Source organism: Clupea harengus, chromosome 5 (genome assembly GCF_900700415.2).
Source record: "Clupea harengus chromosome 5, Ch_v2.0.2, whole genome shotgun sequence".
NCBI lineage: Eukaryota > Metazoa > Chordata > Actinopteri > Clupeiformes > Clupeidae > Clupea > Clupea harengus.
The window spans coordinates 1,857,618-1,877,746 of NC_045156.1; the positions used below are offsets into that span (position 1 = coordinate 1,857,618).

General features: G+C 44.2%; 1 protein-coding gene across 1 annotated transcript; it reads right to left on the reverse strand.

Moving 5' to 3' along the window:
* Nucleotides 1-1,525: 1,525 nt before the first annotated feature.
* epha2a (eph receptor A2 a) lies at nucleotides 1,526-14,024 on the reverse strand. Its single transcript, XM_012838625.3, has 17 exons — nucleotides 13,856-14,024; nucleotides 13,027-13,094; nucleotides 11,842-12,508; nucleotides 7,496-7,651; nucleotides 6,948-7,277; nucleotides 6,566-6,693; nucleotides 6,215-6,392; nucleotides 5,896-5,998; nucleotides 5,727-5,782; nucleotides 5,437-5,562; nucleotides 5,133-5,318; nucleotides 4,913-4,974; nucleotides 4,608-4,817; nucleotides 4,136-4,285; nucleotides 3,620-3,813; nucleotides 3,046-3,201; nucleotides 1,526-2,790 (listed from the first exon to the last, which is right to left on the reverse strand). Exons 1-17 carry the CDS (start codon nucleotides 13,938-13,940, stop codon nucleotides 2,682-2,684), a joined length of 2,964 nt encoding a protein of 987 aa, XP_012694079.2. The 5' UTR covers nucleotides 13,941-14,024; the 3' UTR covers nucleotides 1,526-2,681.
* Nucleotides 14,025-20,129: the final 6,105 nt, after the last annotated feature.

The window sequence follows — 20,129 nt, forward strand, 5'->3', positions numbered from 1 at the left end:
AAAAAACTGTTGACATTAAATAAATATTTTCCCCCAAAACATGTGTGCCACAATTATTGGCAACCCTAAAAAAGTCTTAGAATTACAAACTAACTGAAGTATATTTCAAGTCATGTTTTACATTTTTAAGTTCACCTGTTTGATTAGGAACTCTTAAGAGGTCAACAATGACTTCCTGTTCCACTGGCGTACAAATATGAGGTAACACAGGCCAAATTCCATTAGTCATTCATCACTATGGGAAAGACCCAAGAACACAGTAACGATGTGCGACGAAAAGTTGTTGAGCTGCACAAATCATGAGATGGACACAAGAAAATCTCTAAACAGTTGAAAATACCCATTTCCACTATCATGGAAATAATTAAGAAGTTTAAAGCGACAGGAGATGTTAAGAATCAGCCTGGAAGAGGACGTGTGTGTACATTGACCCCACGCACCGTGAGGAGGATGGTTCGACTGGCAAAAGAATCTCCAAGGAAGACAGCCGGAGAATTGCAGAGGTTAGTTGAGTCTTGGGGTCAGAAAGTCTCCAAAAACTACCATCAGACGCCACCTACATCACCACAAGTTGTTTTTGAGGGTTGCCAGAAAAAAGCCTCTGCTGTCAATCAACAACAAACTAAAGCACCTACAGTTTGCCAAATGTAAGTCAGACTTTCAATGGGACCGAGTTATATGGTCAGATGAGACCAAAATAAAGCTTTTTGGCAACAAACATCAAAGGTGGGTTTGGCGTAGACAGAAAGATAGCCATACAGAAAAGCACCTCATACCCACTGTGAAGAATGGTGGTGGATCTTTCATGTTGTGGGGCTGTTTTTCTTCCAAAGGCCCTGAACATATTGTTAGGATACATGGTATCATGGACTCCATCAAATACCAGCAGATATTAAATGAAAACCTAACAGCCCCCTCCAGTAAGCCTAAAATGGGCCGTGGTTGGACCTTCCAGCAGGACAATGATCCGAAGCACACCTCAAAATCAACACAAAAATGGTTCACCGACCGCAGAATAAAGGTTGTGCCATGGCCATCACAGTCCCTCGAACCTAAACCCCATAGAAAAATCTGTGGGATGACCTGAAGCTGAGTCTACAAGCGTTGACCTCAGAATCTGAAAGATCTGAAGAGATACTGTATGTAGGAATGGTCTCAGATCACGTGCCATATGTCACCAACCTCATCATGCATTATTGGAGAAGACTCAGAGCTGTTATCTTGGCTAAGGGAGGCTGCACAAAACATTAAAGTAAAAAAAAAAATGTCTTTCAATAATTTTACCTCAATGAAAAGGTAAGATTTTTCTGAATATTTTGAGTAAAAGAACATATTCACTAAGGGTGCCAATAATTGTGGAGGGCACTGTATATTTGTTTTCCTTTTTTGTTTTCTCAAATGATTTCCTCCTATTTCCTTTGTTTCTTTCTGTTGAAAACGAGTTTTGTGGTTGGTTGTGAGAATACATTTGATACACTGTGTGTGTGTGTCTGTGTGTGCACTTTTAAAAGAACAGAATCGTGTAAAGACTGAAAGATTTATTTATTATCCATCATAACAATACAACAATTACAAATATTGCATTTTAATATACAAGAAATAAATAAATAAAACATAAAATAAATATTAAATAATTGTGTAAACAAGCAGCATTAAGACAAATGGGAACGCATGTGGAAGCATGCTTCCCAGTGGTTCAGGAGTGGTCGGCCTAATATGATGTCCAGTAACGTAAAACTTCACATCTCAAAACAGAGTTTTTTTAAAGTGGTTAACATACTGTTGTCCCTATGTCCTTTCTAGTGGTTCATCAGTCTCACGTTAACCAAGAGTGGGCAGTCCACCATTCACCCATCATTGCCTACTCACTTATCATTCCACTTCATGCTCTCCACCTATGCGACTGAACAAAATCTGCCTTTGAACAGACACAAAATGGCTTCATGGCTACAGCATAAAATAGCAACAAACAGGGAGACCACTCCAGGTAAGACTTAAGTTGAAGCCTTGTGAAAAGAGAGGAATGTCAGCTTTGAAGAGTGATTGTAATCAAGGAAGGTCTCTTCACATTGAGCACTTAGTGGGCTGTCCACACTACAACATTGGTCAAGAATTATTACTGCAAATAAATCTAATCATGACACCATCACTGGACTGTTGACCGCTCTTAAGTACTCATGTATTGATCAGTTATGTTTACTCAAAGTTTACTCAAACCTTGACAACTCTCGTCCAGTTGGACATCTTTTTTTGACATCATAAAACAAAGGTAATCTCAAGCTCGCCAATGGTATACCAACCAAGACCACGAATATAAAGTCTTTCACAAAAGGAGACTTCTACTACCCTTTTCCAGTTTCATTTCTGGTCCTCTTTTAAGACACTTAATGGTCTGGTCGTTACAAAATGTTCTCATAACAATAACACAACAACGATAATAACAATAGACAACAAACAACAGTGTTACAAAAATATTCAGTATAAAAATGTTATTACAGTATATGTACAAAAAAAATGTCGAGGGTTAATAGAAAATGTCTTTCACATGTAACGTTCCTGAAATCTCCTGCGGTCCACCTGAAGGTACAGCCTGTCTGGGCTAACTGGCCGTGTCAGGTGGGCCCTGCAGGACCGTGTTGACAGCCTACTTCCTGGCAGCGCCGGGACGTATGACAGAGATATCAGACTGCGAACACGTCCAGAGTGCAACACTGGTCCCGCAGTCCCAGAACGCTGTAGACAATCTTCTTCTGATGGCCTGCCAACTGCACCCCGATGTTCCTGACGTCCCTGAGGGAGAGAGAGGCCAGAGGAGATTTGAGGACAAAACATTTACATAGAGGAAATATTTACATTTACATTAGAATGCAGAGATACAAATACATTTACTCATGTATTCATTTGGCTGACACTTTTTCCTTAGCAATATGTATGTGCAATAGTAATGCAAAGATACAAGAGGAGTGATTTGAAAGGGGATGCCAGGTCTTTGTGAGTGTGGGGGGGATATGTCTGGGCATGTCTCTCTGTTGATGTATTACTTACTCTGACTTTAGGTGCAACACCTGCTCCATGGTCGTGATGCCGGCGCGAGCAAACAGCTCATTGTACTGAGACAGCTTCATGGATTCCAGCCATTCCTCCACTGACCTAAAGGGGGCGCCACCAGCTCCACTTGTGCTCGGCAAGCGGATTGACACCCTGAGAGATAAGATGAGAAGTGGCCTTTTAAGTGAAGTTCCTACATGGATATAACCAGTCACAAACAATAGCTAAAGGATGTGTGGCATGTGTCTGATAACAATGAAAATGATAACAATAAGTCAGCCCTCCTAATCTTGCAAGATAAGGCGTAAGTACAACCACCTGTTTCACATATTAAGCTATTAACAGCTCAATGTATTGTTTTAACTATTTTAACAGTGAACTGTTCTGGCTTTAAGTGCAAATGGTGTGAAATTCACCATTAACAATAGAGGTAAAGGCAATACTGTCTGAGAGTGGCAGGCTCTATTACAGACAATATCTTTGTGTCAGGTTTAATGCCGTTGTGAACTTTGACGTGAATTTATTCATGGGTTTTGCCCTACAATTGCTATTCTATATTAATGTGACTCACCGTGGATCAAAGTTGGCAATGGTTTTAAGGGACTCGGGGTTCGTCATCAGTTTTTCCAGCACGTTGACGATGTCCACAAAGCGCGGGCGTTTGGAGCGGTCGTGGAGCCAGCACTGGAGCATCAGCTGGTACACCGCGGAGGGGCAGTCCATGGGTGCGGGCAGGCGGAACGCCTCGTTAATGGCCTTCATCACCTGAGACAAGCAAGAGGACAGGAGTCAGTGTAGCTCCGACACATCCCAAGAGTGCCCTGTCTTGTTGCTTCCATCACTGTGCTAACCCACAGAGCAAAACCATTTGTGATGGAACTAATGGAAACATCTGGTCGAGAGTTCAAAGGCATTCAAGGCTTTCATGCAAAGCACCCGTTTTGCTATAAAACCTTTACAGATGACTGCTGTTTTCACCACAGTTTGTGGTTTCCTCATTATACACACACACGTAAAACCAACATCAACAGCACAAGACCCATTAAACTATCTATTTAATTACACCCAGTGCTGGTGTGATATTTACCTCATGATTGGTCATGTCCCAGTAGGGCCTCTCTCCATAGGCCATGACCTCCCACATCACGATGCCGAAGCTCCAGACGTCACTGGCCGAGGTGAACTGCCTGTACGCTATGGCTTCAGGGGCTGTCCAGCGAATGGGGATTTTTCCTCCCTGAGGAAGAGAGAGAGACAAACAGAGCAGAGAGGTCAGCGTCTATGAGCCTCAACAATAAAGGATGCTGCCCCAGAGGCAGACATCCAATAAACGTTTGGTGCTGATGCAAGACCAAAAACATGTATCTCCATTACTGCTAATAAAGTGTGTTTCGAGTCCCCACAGGACCTATAAAGGCTGTATCTTAAAAGGCCAACCTATAAAAGACTATTTTGTCTCAGCACTCGAGGCCCACACAGATTCACAGTTTTCTTCTCCTATGTTTTCATGTTCTGAGGCATGCACCATATCTATGCCATGTTGCTGCCGTGCCACATACCGTGGTGGTGTAGGTGCCTTCGGGGTAATCCTCCAGCACGCGTGACAGGCCAAAATCAGACACTTTACACTCCAGATTGCTGTTCACCAGCACGTTACGGGCAGCCAGATCGCGGTGGACGTAGTTCATGTCGGAGAGGTACTTCATGCCCGTTGCGATGCCACTGAGCATGCCCACAAGCTGGTAGGAAGACAGCTCGCCATCATGGTCCTAAGAAGCAATGAGAGTGATGTGAGGGGGTCGTTCATACACGTGATATAATATTATATGCATGAAATAAACAACACATAAGTATGAATACATACCCTCAGATAGATGTCCAGAGCTCCATTCTCCATGTATTCCGTAATGATCATGGCAGGTTTGACTGAAAAGATTCCAATATAAATATATTAATCTTCAGATCACTATAGTGATAATCAGATTCCCCAAATCCCCAAATTAAGTACAGCCTGGAAAGTGGGTATGCTTCCTACCCTTCCACTAAATCTCACACAAATGTAACATGAGGTAATGGTGCCTTACACTTGGTGACGACTCCCTCCAGATGGATGATGTTCTGGTGGTCGAACTGGCCCATGATGCTGGCCTCGCTCAGGAAGTCCTGCCTCTGCTTCTCCATGTAGCCAGGCTTCAGCGTCTTTATGGCCACAGCCACATCGCTGCGCCCCGGCTTCTTCAGAATGCCACGGATCACCTCGCCAAACTCGCCTGTGCACAAAAAGCCAACGTCAGGGATTAAAACACCTGTATCGAGATGACAGATTGAGCTGGCTACCAACTGGAGTCTTCCACACAAAAACCTGAAAATACTTTGTATTCTGCTTACCTACGCCGATGACCTTCTGCTTGGTAATGAGGCCGGGGTGAAGCTCACTGGTGAATTTGAGCACAGCTGTGCTGGGGTCCTCATAAGTGTGGGGGTCCACATATGTCTTAAGGGTGTGAAGTTTCTCTACAGACCAAACAGGTGAGGAAATGTCATTGGATTGCTCAACATGCTGAAACTATAACATTTCAAAACACTGAACAAATTCCAATGATCTCCAAATTGGACGGACAAAAATAAATAAGTGAGTCCAACTATGACAAATGTCAAAGAGTGTTTTTTCTTCTTACCTGCACAGCTGAAATAGTTGTCCCCATGTCTCTGTCTTGAACGTAAATTCTGTCTTCTGTACAGAGAGGATTATCAGTTAAGTCAGACGAGCTCTTGATTATGGGAATATCAAATGTGTTCCAAGTCCAAACTAAAAATGCCAGTGGGAATCACAAAACCTTTCATTACCTTTTATGCATCAGTAACACGGCCACAACGATGACCAGCATGACTGCCCCACCGACTACAGCTCCCATAACGATCATTGAGCTGCTCTGGGCCTGGTACTCCGCTGTAAGACAAACAACAAAATTCACAACACACATTAAAACACTGAAATGTAGTCAGCCATTGGCAGTTGTCCAGTAAGCCATTCAACTAATTCAAGCTCTAAGGGGGCCTTTTGAAATCTGACATGGTTACAATTCTCAGTCTCAGTCTCTCCCCCCTTCTACACCAACAACTTTAAAACAGTGTTAAACTCAGAGATGCATGAATATCCACTTACCGATGGGAAGGGTCTCATACACATACTCCATGCTGGTGCTGCTTGGGTGGCCTTCCTGTGTCAGTGTCTGAACACGGAACACATACTTGGAGCCAGGGGTGAGGTCATTGAGCTGGACTGAGTTCCTCTCCAAAACCAGCACTGTGTAAGTGGTGAACTCCTGCTCACTGTTCTCCTCCTGCAAACACACATGAACTCGTGAGGAAGTGCTAAGCATAAAGGACTGAGAGACATCTGAGTAGAGACCAGAGTCTCTAGTGCATCTAGTGGCACAGTTACAGGGGCGAAGCTACACAGATGTTCATAAGAGAACAGAGATGTTTAACGAGGGACTGCGTAACCTGTTCTCACCTTCTTGCGGTACATGAGTTCGTAGCGATGGGTTGACTGGGGATTCACCCTGCGGTCCAGGGTCCAGGACAAAGACAGGCTGGTGGGGCTATAATCGTCCAGGCGAATGGACGTCACCATTGGAGGATCTGAGGGAGTTCAGGAAAGGCAGAAGGTGAGAAACAAATCAAGCTACTAAACATAAAGCTAGTATAAATTTAAATTGCGTGGCCATAGTGCTACAGTGGTACACCAAAAATAAACACTTTACTGAATACATTCACTGACCCCACCATTAATGCACTATTTCTGCTATTTAATGTAAGTAAATAGTGACTCTTTTTTTTTTTTTTAAAGTTGGACAATTGAAAAGCGAGAGGGTGCTTGTGTGTTGAGGCCTCACCTGTGTTGTGCATCACGGTGGTGATGCTGCTGGTGGCCCTCTGGAGGTTGTAACGGGACACACCGTTGTGCACCTCCACAGTAAACGTGTAGTTGAGCTGCGTCTCCAGGCCGCTGACGGTCACGATGGTGTCGCGCAGGGCGGTGGCCGGCGGCTCGAAGTGCACCCGCTCGCCGCACGGTGCGCACATGGCGCCCTCGCAGTGCTCGCAGGACACGCTGTAGGTGATGTCGCTGCGTCCGCCCATGTCCAGAGGGGGGCGCCAGGTCAGCTGAAGGTGACTGGAAGACAGTGATGTGGCAACCATATCACGAGGAGAACTGGGAGGGGCTGTTGGAGTTGAGGAGGAATACAGAGAAAATATTAGACACAATTTGCAACCATCGAACAATGTGCCTTAAATAAAACAGTCCTTTGTGTACTTTTGCTTCGCTTCATTAAATGGAATACCAATGAATATTTCACTTCTTGGTCCAGTTCTAACACATCACATCAGAAAATAGGACAACCATGGAGTTGTATAAACAGACAGCAGGTTAGGTACTCACCGGAGCAGGGTGAGGACAGCAGGTCTGTGGGGGAGCGGAAAAATCCTTCCAGACACTGACACAAGAGGGCGCCAGGCTTGGAGGGCTGGGTGTTGGCCGGACAAGGTTCGCAGGGCGCGTTGGAGACAACGGTCTTGAAGAATCCGGACTCACATACTGTAAAAAAGGAATGCGCAGGGAAAGGCGTGTCAGTGACTCTTCAAGGAAGTAATTCAGAGGGCTAGGACAACTGGGCAGTGAGCAACCAAGAAAGAATTAAGTCTGGAATTGAGTCATTCTGAGCTGTATAACAAACTGATACTTTAGAGGAGAAAAATTATTCAAAATCACTTATTCATTTTACCTATAATTATTTACTTTGCTCAATTATTCTTGATTAACAAACTTAACACCAAAGATACTCAACTGAGAAACTAAAATGAAAACTTCTCTAAAAGTGTTCTAACCAGAGGGAACATGAATAAATCTCCCCTCCAAACATGAACAGTTCCACACTGAGAGACAACATCTCCTAGGTCCTCACACACTGAGACAGGCCTCCACTGATGGAAGATATTTCTCCATGGGATTCAGTTGGTAAAACAACACATACGTGTCCTGCATAAACATATCATTACCCTGGCCTTCCTCTCTCTATTATAAAAGACATACAAGACAAACAGCATGGGGCAAGCCCAGGCCTGCAGGGGAACGGACAAAACAGGAAGTAGGAACCGCAAGTCTGTTTGACCTTCCTGCCTTCCCCCTTCCTTCCTATGCTGACAGACGAGAACAAAGTTGGAGCAAGAGGAGAGAGGAGCAGAGGAGGACAGGGTGAGAAAAGGCAACAATCTTTCGCCAACAAGGACTGGACATGAGAGGGAGGGGGTGGCAAAGAGGTGATGAGGTCCGGCGAGGAAGTGGAAAGAATGTTGATGGGAAAAGGAGAAAAATGGCTTTTGATCATGTCCAATGTGATTACTCCACAATAAAGGTGGGTGGACCACCATTGAAAATGGGTTGTTGGAAACTCCCCAACTCCCCCACCAAAGTGGCAAAAAAAAAGAAAACCCATCTGTATGGTATTGGGACACATTGAGTCTCTCCCCAACGGCGGGACAGAGCAGGAGGTGGGGGGAAGGGTCTCGGGTTGGGTGGGAGAGCAGTGGGTGGGAGAGACAGAGATAGAGAGGTGGGGGGGGGGTCTCACGGCCTGGTGACAGAAACTCTCCCCGGAGATGGAGATTTGTTTTTGTTTTTCCGCGGGGGTATCTGCGAGCTTGCGCAAATAAGACAAGAGAACTACTCAGGCCCCTCTTAGCGCAGACAAAGGGCTCGGAAACTGGGCAAACATGGATTCAGCACAAACAAAAATTCCAAGGCTTCTCAAACTCTCAAACACACCCTTCAAACACACACAGTACAGTCTCGTTAGCACTACTGTGTAGATACTGCCAATTAAGTCTGCCATTTTTATGGTAGGTTCTCCAGCTGTGCATTAAATGAGAACATTTTTATTGGTGATACCCAGATGAGGCGACATAATGAAAAGGATCGGTTCTATCTACTGAAAATGAGTGCAAGATGTAAGTAGTTTAAAAGTTGCGTACTGTGAGTGGGTGGCCAGTCTTATTGACATCACACACGTTGGCATTGAACATTTAAAAATAATGTTATCAAAATTGAGTTAGGCCAACGGGTGTGTCTGAACAACAGGCAATTACATGACAATTACTGCATTACATGTGGAGGAGGATGAGCTCAACAAGATCTTGAGCAACTTCTCAACGCCACAATATAGAGAGTGTTCAAGTTTTTTTTTCTGTTTCCTGGTGATGGCTCTTGTCTATGCTTAATAGGCAGCTGTGGACACAGTGGCTATATTCAGCCAGGAACATTTGGCGTTGGTGGACACAGACACGGTAGGCCATGGTGGGACATGGTGGAATGTGTGGGAGTGGGAAAATAGCCTGTCTCACTATTCAGACCCACATTTGGGAGAGGCCATGTCTATTTTAAGGAATACTTGTAATAGTGTAGTTCACAGCAAATCTGTCTCTTTCCACCCCAGTGGAGAGCAGAGAAAACTCGCGTGTGGAGGGAGATTAGCTGAACTGATTGGCTTCTACTGTGGCAGATGGCCTGCTATGGTCACTGAACTGGCCAATACTCACGCACGCACCCACACACACACACACACTCACTCACTACCTCACACTGACACACATTGCACTACAGTTCAGAATAAATCCAAGCGGACACCGCATTTGTACTCGTTGGCAGGGCAAATTAAACATAATCAAAGCAGTAGCCATTGAAATTGTTCTGCTAATTAGACGCCCAGATAAACAACACCCCCAAACGCAAATCACACACGGCACCAGGGAGCTATACACAATATATCATGCCGTCCTGAAAAGATCCTGGGCCCCCGCCCCCCCTCTTCTCTTCCTGCCAAACCACTCACAATGATGCCAGCTAAGTCAGGCAGGTGGCTTTACATTCAAAAGATCAGAGGTCATCTGGGGGGAAAAGCCTCTGGTTAAACCAGATGAACAACAAAGGTCAGAGCAGACCAGAAAGTCAGCACAGTCACCAAATGCTGCTCTTTAGTAATGAAGCTGACCTGAGCGCAGTGTTAGACAGAGAAGAACAGCGCAGCTACGTGTGTTGTTCCCCTGTGAGAGCTCATTTCAGCTAATGAAGGCCATGCCTTCTTGGCACTTGGCATCAACAGAGATGGAACATATCCACCTATTTTTTATTTCAAACTTCCTGACACTCTCCAGTTTCCGTTTCAGGTGTGAAATTCATCTGCTTCCAACAGTTAAGTGAGGTAAACATTCCAGGACTTGCCCTTCCTTCTCACACATCCTAGAATATACCCACGGAGCGTGTTTTTTCTAACAGACATTTCTGTCAGGTCAATGATTTTACATATTTGTGCGAAGACTGGGGTATTTTACACTCATTGGTAAATATGACAATGAAGCCCTGTTAAAATAAATTAGTTTAACTCTTCTCTGTGGGATGAGGACACACATCTCATGTCTCTATGCAAGGAGAAACAAAAGCATAATCCTCTAACCAAACCACTGCATTCAGTTCAAAGGGACATTCAACACTGGTTAATCTATGGCAGAATGCAGCCCAGGCATATGGACCTCCAACATACCATGAGGCTGAGCCAAGACATACAGCAGCATACAACATAACTCAAGTGCCCAGGAAACTCAGTTTCCCTACAGGATGCGTGAGTCAGTGGTTGGGAAACCAGGTGTCTCCTGTCCACCGTCTCCCTGTAATCTGTGGTTTCTTAGCTATGGCAACCGGCAACACACACACACAGCAAAGATAATGTCAAGGTAACACGCACTGACTCATGACAGCTGTCTTAGTCATGAAAGCCTGTGTGTGATGTATGTGTGCGTGTGTGTGTATTTCTGTGTGTGTGTGTGTGTGTGTGTGAGACAGAGAGAAATATCCCAGCAGAAAGCCTCAAACTACACCAGAAGATTACAGACCTGACCTCCCATTCTCACGTTCCCACTCCCTGTCATTCCACTCATACTATCCCATGTAATGAGGCTGCATACGAGCCATATCCACACATGCTACCAATGGCCTTCTAGAAATGCATTAGTGTGGCTTTGCTGGAATGGGAGTGCCTGGTGCCTGGCATTTTTGGTGGCGACCTCTTCAAGGCTTTAACCATCTGCTATTTCACCGGCTCTCTTTCCCTCTCACCCTTTCTTCCTCCCTCTGCCTACTTTCACAGTCATCAGTACAGAAAGGAAACAAGAGAAGAAAGCTTGGATCAAAGGCACAACAAAACTGAACAAAACTGAACCCCTCCCCCCCCCCGGGGCTTAAGCCCTCACCTGAACCTGATATCCCTGACAAAAGACAGAGCGGAAACTCTTGAGCCGACAGGTGACGGGGTGTGAAAATAACTGGCATTCCATCAGACTCAAGTCATTCTTTCTCACAGTTTCACATCCAGAGGTTCTCAGTCTGGCTCCCCACAGAGGGGGATTACCACCACACACAGAGAGAGAGAGAAGGAAAAACAAAAGGTACTTTTCACTGTAGGTGGATTTAAGATAATGTAAGGAATATGAGAGAAACGTGTTTTCTAATGTATGATATATTGACACACTACTTACAAGTCCAAGCGCTTGATTTAAAAAAATGCAGAGCTTTCAACACAAACACCACTTGAGGAAACGTTGTCTTTCCTAAATACTCAATTGAGCCAAAGCATCCAAAATACAGATAAATACAAAAAAATTCAAAAGAAAAAAATGTAAGGGTCACATTTGGGTTTACAATTTTCAAAGAGAAAAAAGAATGGGAGCTGATCTTACCTTTACAGGAATCTCCAACAGCCTGGTACCCGGCCCGACACTGGCACTGTCCCACGGGCACAACCCAGTCACCCTCGGAGGTGCAGTACATCCGAGGAGAGGGCACCTGGGCAGCCATCACTGCATTCTCCACGCAGGTGCCCTCCACCTCTGTGAGCGCGCCCGACACCACCTTCTCTGGGAACGCTGCCAGGCCCTTTGTGACAGCTGGGCAGATGGTGTAGAAGACCCGCGTGGAGACGAGGGAGACGCATGCCCCCGAGTCCTGGAAGGCCAGGTAGAACCCGCGGAGGGAGAGCGGACCCACCGTCTTGGTCTCCACGTTCACCCTCAGTGTGGCCTTCCCCCCGCCCTTGTTCGCCGTCACCTCGTCGGGCGCCACAGTGGCCACCTTGCGGAAGTTGGCCTTCCTGAAGCTGGTGCCCACGTCCACGTCCGACTCAGCCAGGTACAAGCCGAACGTCTCGCGGCACGAGGGCAGGTTGCCGTCGAACGTGCCGCAGTCGCGCACAACGAACTGGAGCTCCACGGAGACTCGTGACACGTCCGGCCGGCGCTGGATGAACGTGGTGCGCAGCCAGTTGTCCTGGTCGCCGTCGTTGGCCACATTACACACGCTGTACGTGTAGAACAGGGAGCTGTTGATCACTGTCTGCATAATCTCCCACTGCCGAGGATAGACAGACACAAGAGGGGCTATCAGTGCTGATACAGAGACACAGGAGGTGACACGATATTACTGATAAAAAGAGGCAGAGTGGGGTATATGGGTGTTATTATTGAGATAGCTAAAGCGGATATGAGGTGTCAAAGGGCACCCAACCACAACGGGTCAAAGTACCGCTCATATCATGTAGTCATTCTTTGTCACTGACAGAGGTCTATATGCTCTTTAGTATTATGTGTCATTTCCTTTTTACAAAAGAGAAAAGGACAATAAAACACATGACTCACCCTTCACACCCTCTTTTCCCCCTAGCTCTTAGAACTGTTTTAGAACTTTTATTTTGACCTTTTTCAAAGCCAAACTGTGTTTACATTGTCATCACGATACCATATCAATTACAAAGTCAAATGAAGGTAAAGGCTTATGAGAAGGGCTGTGACTTCTTGAAAACCAGAATGAAAGATGGTAAATCCAATCGGACGTGGTCTGGAGTTTTGGCCAAGGCCTTGAACACTCACCCCTTCCTCACTGGGTGAAGGCAGCCAGCCCAAATCCCCTCCTGAGGCCTTCATGTCCAACAGCACATCTGAAGGAGACAGAAAACACAAAATATAGATCAAAAGGACAAAACAGCAAAATATGGCCATGACAAATTTTTCTTCCCAGAAGAAAAAATGGATATGATTGTTTGAATTGTTCAAATCTCTCCGCAGAGGTGTCTTTTCATAAGCTAAATTTTGCACAAATACGGGTGATGACATCTGGTCAAATATATGACACATTCAATAATGTTTCCACCTGGGTCTAATAATCTCAAAGACACCACTGATGTTTTTGAAAGACACCACATATGTCAAAGGTAAGCCATAAAACAACATTCTTCAGTCTAGGCTGAGATCTGGTGATAAGGTGATATTCAGGAATATTTATATTTCCCAGTATTAAAAAATACACCATGGTATGGCATTTTAAATGACAATGACAACATTTTTTTCATCAATCATTTAGCACATCTGATTTACATTTAACGAAACTGTAGTCAGTGACGAAATGTTTACGTTTTTAAATTAAAGACACACAAACTGATAATGTAGGTCTTTAGAAGCATAGCACAGTCCATATCAAACAAAATATTCCGTTTGTAGCCAACAACACCATCGTAGCCTACTTTTAGTAATTATAACACACTACATCAACTGAATCAATCAAGAGTGAGAGACAAAAAAGGCTAGCTTAACATTGCATAGGTCTTAAGCGTAACAGGTCAGCTCATATAACCATGTCGGACGTTAACAAAGAATCGCAGAATTTGCTATTAAAAATGAATCCAAATAAGATAGTACTTACTCTCTTTTCCTTGAATTACAATAAATAGTTGGTTAATAAATACAAAAACAAACAAAGTGAAAAACTGTACACGGCGGGAGTCCATATTGGTAACGTTTAAATCCTCAGCGGAGACGGACTTCCCGATGTTGAAACTCTACTGAGTCGCTTCCTAACTTTTCCACCCTGTTCACGAGCCCTACAGCTCATTCAGGAACTATGGCGTCATCGACCCCGCCTCATGGAATGTGTGTTTGCTCCTTATATGGGGCATTGGGGCGGAGGATTGCACCTGCGGTCGTCGGAAGTTTTTGCGAGATAGCATAACCTTAGCTGATTCAAAGCACACTGATTCATATGGGTGTGAGACAAGAGACCCTTGTGAGATTTTTTTCAGTTTCCTATGAGAGGTTCTTTTTGTTTAAAAAAAAAAAAATAAGGGCACTGCGGGCATTCAAATAATTTGTTGCCTTTAGTCTGCTTTCCTTTAAGCTTAAATATTAATTTGTAGGCTAATATTGCTAGTAAAATCATATTTCATGCACAATTTATCTACAATTAAACAGATAAGTAGTCTGTTATATTTGCTTAGGCTAGCCACCTTACAAGAAGCTAGGCATCATATAGATAAGGCATTTCCCTATTTCTTCAAGAGAATTACTTCGTCTCTCCATATTCCCTCGAATCATATATCACCTACTTGGTGTGACAGATTTGAATCATCTTGTGTGCCTAACAAGTTATATATATTCAACAGTTCAACCCTGTATAAAGCTTTCCCACGGTAGCAAGGGGAATGGGTCAAGTGGGTGTGCCAGTATGAATGAACGACTACTAATGACTTCAAGGGCTATGAATATGTAGACAGCGCAAGGCACACACAAAAGCATCGCCTAGCAACCTTCAGGAATCTTTGAGTCAAGTCCCTATTGTGCAACAATCTTAAGGAGCTCTCTGAATCCCTTGACCTGAGAGTCAAACACGAATCTGACATCTACACAAGAGTCTCAGAGGCTAGCAGCGGTCCGACAGCGAGCATAAATATTCATCAGCTACAGACACGGAGAGAAGTTTTATCCCAAGCGTTCTAGAGAACCAGACCAACAGGCTGGACAGCTGCACCACAGGTGACAGTGACATGACATGCATTAACCAAGCCACGCACGCAGCTAAACAAAGTCGGTTAAGGCATCCCCTTATCATGAATATTAAGGGACATTCATCACTGTCTCTTTGAGGAGAAATGTACGTCATACTGTGTGATACATCATGCCTCAGAAACAGTGTACTGATTTTCACACACACACACACACACAGACACACACACAAATACACATACTGCATAAGGGGAAAACATTCATGAATATAATGGCTGACTGCACGCAGTGTGCCTGAATGGTTGTAGGGTGTCCAAACACTCAGAGAATGGCTTGCCTCCGTTTGAGGTGCCGTTGACGCTGAAGTGCTGTTTACAATGCAGTGGTCCTATTCACCAAAGGAGCATGTCATGCTTGAGGCTTGATTTCCCCCCAGCCACCCCACATCACCATCCCTCAGCCCAATACACATTCCGTCTCACACACGCAGACCCTCTGTCACGCACACCCACACCGCTCCTCCTCGGGGGTGAGAAGCCTCCTTTTCTCTCTCTCTCACTCCCCCACCCCTCACACACACACACATCCCGCTCCAAAGGCCCATCACTGCCGCTGAAAAGCACTCACGCCAGGAGGCTGAGCCCGAGCTTTTCAAGGGTCACAAAGCATCAGTAGCACCAACCCTGAGAGGTCACACCGCTCTCTACCACCAACCCCCACCGCACCCCCCACACACACACACACACACACACACACACACAGACACACACACCGGCCCACTTGTCTACCCTGCCCTCCACCTCGCGCCGACACAGCAAACAAAGGGGCGGTGCTGCTTTGAGTGTCATGCAAATTCGGGCCCATTGCTTTAAAGGCTTTGTTAACTGATCAGGGGAACATTTCGGCCCTGACAGCAGGGGTGGGGGTGCGGGGGTGGAGAGGGAGGAGAATTGGGATCAAGAGGGTGTGTTCAACTTCAAGTCATGAATTGTTTAAAAAAAGACTTTGCAAGCAGCCCTCAAATTTTGCACATCTTTTTGGTTGCACTGAGAAGAGCATGGCTGTTTCATTTCATGTACATGTTGGCACAATAAGGTGTCTCAGATGGGTTGTGAAACTTTGAATCAAAACTCAATACCATTGCGATACATTTTTTATTTAAACATTGATTTATGTAATGTTTTATTAATTCTATTGAATTATTGAATTCAACCTGCATTTGATCACAGAGCGCTCAAGTGTTCAATCTACTCTATAATAAAGGCAGGAACCGACACCTGATGATAACATTCACCAAATTCCTTTCAAGCTTCTTGCCTCTTACAAACTTGATTAAATGAAAGTACACGTGAGTTTGAATGGTGTTTAAACTTAACCCAATAAAACAGAAAATTATAGACTCCTAATTTTTTTGTAATTGAATTATGCTCCACTCTGAAGGAGCCGAGCAAGTGTAATCTTATCCCACGGGGTAGATGTAATGCCTGGTAAAGTGCCTTGTCAATGTAACGCTTGTTGGAGAGGGGCCCGGTGAAGACGAGAGCCCCCCCACCCCACCCCGACTGCATTCATATGCGCACGTTTGTGTGCTCAGCTTAACTGGGCTCCTGTGCTGGATGAGCAACAATGGAACAGGGAGGAAGCCAAGTGTCAGGGTGGCAGGAGGCAGGCGAGAAGTGAGTATCTATGTGTGTGTGTGTGTGTGTGTGTGTGTGTGTAAAGGGTTGAGGGGGATGGGGGGGATAAGGAGAAGGGTGGAAGGGAATAACGCGCACACAATAGCCCCCGTGGTGCCTGCATGGCTCCCTCTAACCCCCCTTTAGGGCCTGGGTTATGACAGTGACAGCTGGGCTCACAGATCCAGCGTGGGTCCATTTACTCAGCACACCACACATGAGCTTAGGCAGCACGCACGCACCCCCTCCGGCAAACATGCACAGAATACACACACACACACGCGCACATGCATGCACACACCACACTAATCACAGCCCGACACAGATCATGCATTTGTTCTCTCTTACAGTTACTCACACATGCACATGCCCACACACACACACGGACATGGACAGCCGTGTAGCGTCCTTTTTCAACTGAAACACCAGTTACACACAGGGGTACCTATCTATTTGGCGTTTTTCATCACACTTAAGCCTCTTCTTGGGAGGGCTCCTGAGTGTGTTGCCAGCTGTTTAGCTTGTGTGTGAATGTGTGTGTGGGCATGTGTGTGTGTGTGTGTGTGTGTGTGTGTGTGTGTGTGTGTGTGTGTGTGTGTGTGTGTGTGTGTGTGTGTGTGGGTGGGTTGGTGGGTGAGAGAGACTGTGTTTGTGTTATGTCCCCCCATAAAACCAGGCAAAGTGAAATTAAAACCACAGGATGTGAGCCATGTGATGGATAAGTAGAAGTAGGTCCATCCAGCTTACTTAAGCATACCAATCATGCCTGAACATTCATCACATGAAAACCTTGTCAGCTGCACCCAAAGATACTTCATGTCTTCAATTGCTGGCCTTTTGCTGTGTGTTTTCACTCAGATTTCCCTTAAAGAAGCCATATGTAACAATTTGACACAATTTTTTAGGTATGGTTTTATAGGTAACTAGTTTTGTTACCATCCTCAAATTCATTTTCATAGCATATAGTCATGTGAAGGACAGATACACACTTGTGTCTTTCCCACTAGCCATCCAGGATATGCCCTATGTACTTCTGTACTCTTCCTGGCTGGAACACCCTGCAAAACATGGAAGAAAAGCTTTCACAGCATGACATTGCCAGCTATACTGCCAAACGACACCGGTGTGTAAGTACACCAGTAAGCTTCTATCAGTGTCAGCTGGGCTGTTGGTGGTGTTTGCGAGGTTTTTGCATACCTTTTAGGTAGTTAGCTTGCTAGTTTTGGAACAGAACTCCTTATTGCTGCTTTAAGAAGGATTTAAGCTAAACATCAACATGATCCATTTTATTCATGAATGAATTCAAACGTTGGGTGATCACCATAATCAGTTTCTATCCCAGGTTTCTTTCAGTGGGTAGTGAGTTCACAGTCATTCACCATAATCAGTTTCTATCCCAGGTTTCTTTCAGTGGGTAGTGAGTTCACAGTCATTCACCATAATCAGTTTCTATCCCAGGTTTCTTTCAGTGGCTAGTGAGTTCACAGTCATTCACGGTGTTGTGATTCATGGTGTTTAAGTTCTGACTTTATCTCCCGTTTCAAGCCAGGCCAGGTCATGCAGTCTTATCAGATGAGCACTGAACCGAAACAGTCGTGTCAATGTGGATGTGTGCATGTGAATGTATGTGTATGTGCGTGCTGCAGCCAGCCACATTGTGTGTGTGTGTGTGTGTGTGTGTGTGTGTGTGTGTGTGTGTGTGTGTGTGTGTGTGTGTGTGCGATTCATTGTTTGATTTTTTGTAGATTGCCTAGGCTGTGTTGATCTGCTCAGCCCATATGGCCCATATAGGACTCTGCACTGTCAAAGCAAACATGCTATGAATTCATGCGTGTACTGGTGCGGTTGTAAAGTGTCTTGGAATTTCATCAATGCTTGCACATTCTCAGGCTGAACTCTGCTAGTTTTGGTTCACTGAGACTATGACAGCACATCTATTAGTTCTTCAACATAACTAATAATAACAGACATGCAAAGGTTGACAGCAATCTTTACCTTTTCCCAGTCTGCCTCTGTGACGAGTTACATAAGCTTATGAAATTCACCAAGCCTTTGCAAGGTGGAGGGTCAGTAGGAAGGACTAACACTGCTGTAGAAATACTAAACTGCCCATAACACGTTTAAAACAGTAAAGATGGGTAACAAGTAATCCCCCTCACCTCAAATCTAATGAAGAAATGATAGAGTATATGTGTGTGTTTTTAAAAAGTGATAAAGTATATGTGTGTGTTTTAAAGAAATTATAAAGTATATGTGTGTGTTTTAAAGAAATGATAGAGTAAATGTGTGTGTTTTAAAGAAATGATAGAGTATACAGTATGTGTGTGTTTTGAAGAAATGATAGAGTACATGTGAGTGTTTAAAAAAAAAGATAAAGTGTATGTGTGTGTTTTAAAGAGAGGAACAGAATGAAAGAGAGAGAGACCAAAACTCCTTTCCCCCATGGAAGTGAGGGCAGGGTTACTTCTCCTTCACATCAAAGGTTTTACCAGTATATCTGTGCATATTTGACATGCTATGTCACCACTGCCAACATCTGAATCATCATTTCATCATTTGAAAAGATAACAGTAACATAATTTGACATTCACATTTTGAATATCGACAGATTTGCAAAGATAAAAACACATCAACATCAACGTTGACAAGACATTGTAGAGCTATGGTCATGTTAAGAAAACAGTATACAATAATTTTTAGTTAGGACTTTTCAGAACTCTTCCATAAAACATTAACATGACATAATAAAACAAACAGAAATAGAAAAATATTAAGATACAAAGTTTTTAGAGTGCCATTCTTCTAAATGCCTATTAAAGCATTTAACTTAGATCCGTTTCCATTTTTAAGGAACCTACACTAATACTAAACTAATTCACTGATTGTGGTTTGAAAGGAAAGGGGAGTTGTGACCAGTGTGTCATTATTAGTGTTTGTAATCCACTACGGATTGATTGTTTGATACACACACCTTTGGAGGGAGAGTAAAGTTATGCAGCAATACCTTTTCGGAAAGGTCATTGTTTAAGAGCCTAGTGATCTGTAATTATCAGCAGCAAGATGATTTAGTTAAATTGGTAGTTAAATAGGTTCCTATCCTTTAATTCTTGATTTGCCTGCCACCTAGTGGTAGAAGTGGAAGATGGCGGTGAGGTCAGGCTTTGAAATATATCCATGTGTACAAAAAGAAAAAGTCAAAACAACAAGTTTCAAAGGAAGAGACAGGTTTAAAACTCTCAAGTAAAAACTATTTGAAAGTAAACTTTGATTTGAAGTTTTAGGTAAAGGCATCTGTTTACACTACATTAACTGTTCAGAAAAGGGTAACCTCCAATCACCTCCAATGAAACTGACCCTTGTTATCATCAAGATCATATGAACCTTGTCAGCCAATATACAAAAGTAGTGCACAATGTTCAGAACATAATCTGGACAATGCAACCACATTTATCACTGTAAGGATTAAAGCTCAGATCAAGGTTGAGGCCTCCATAAAGTACAGGCCATGTTTAGATAGACTGA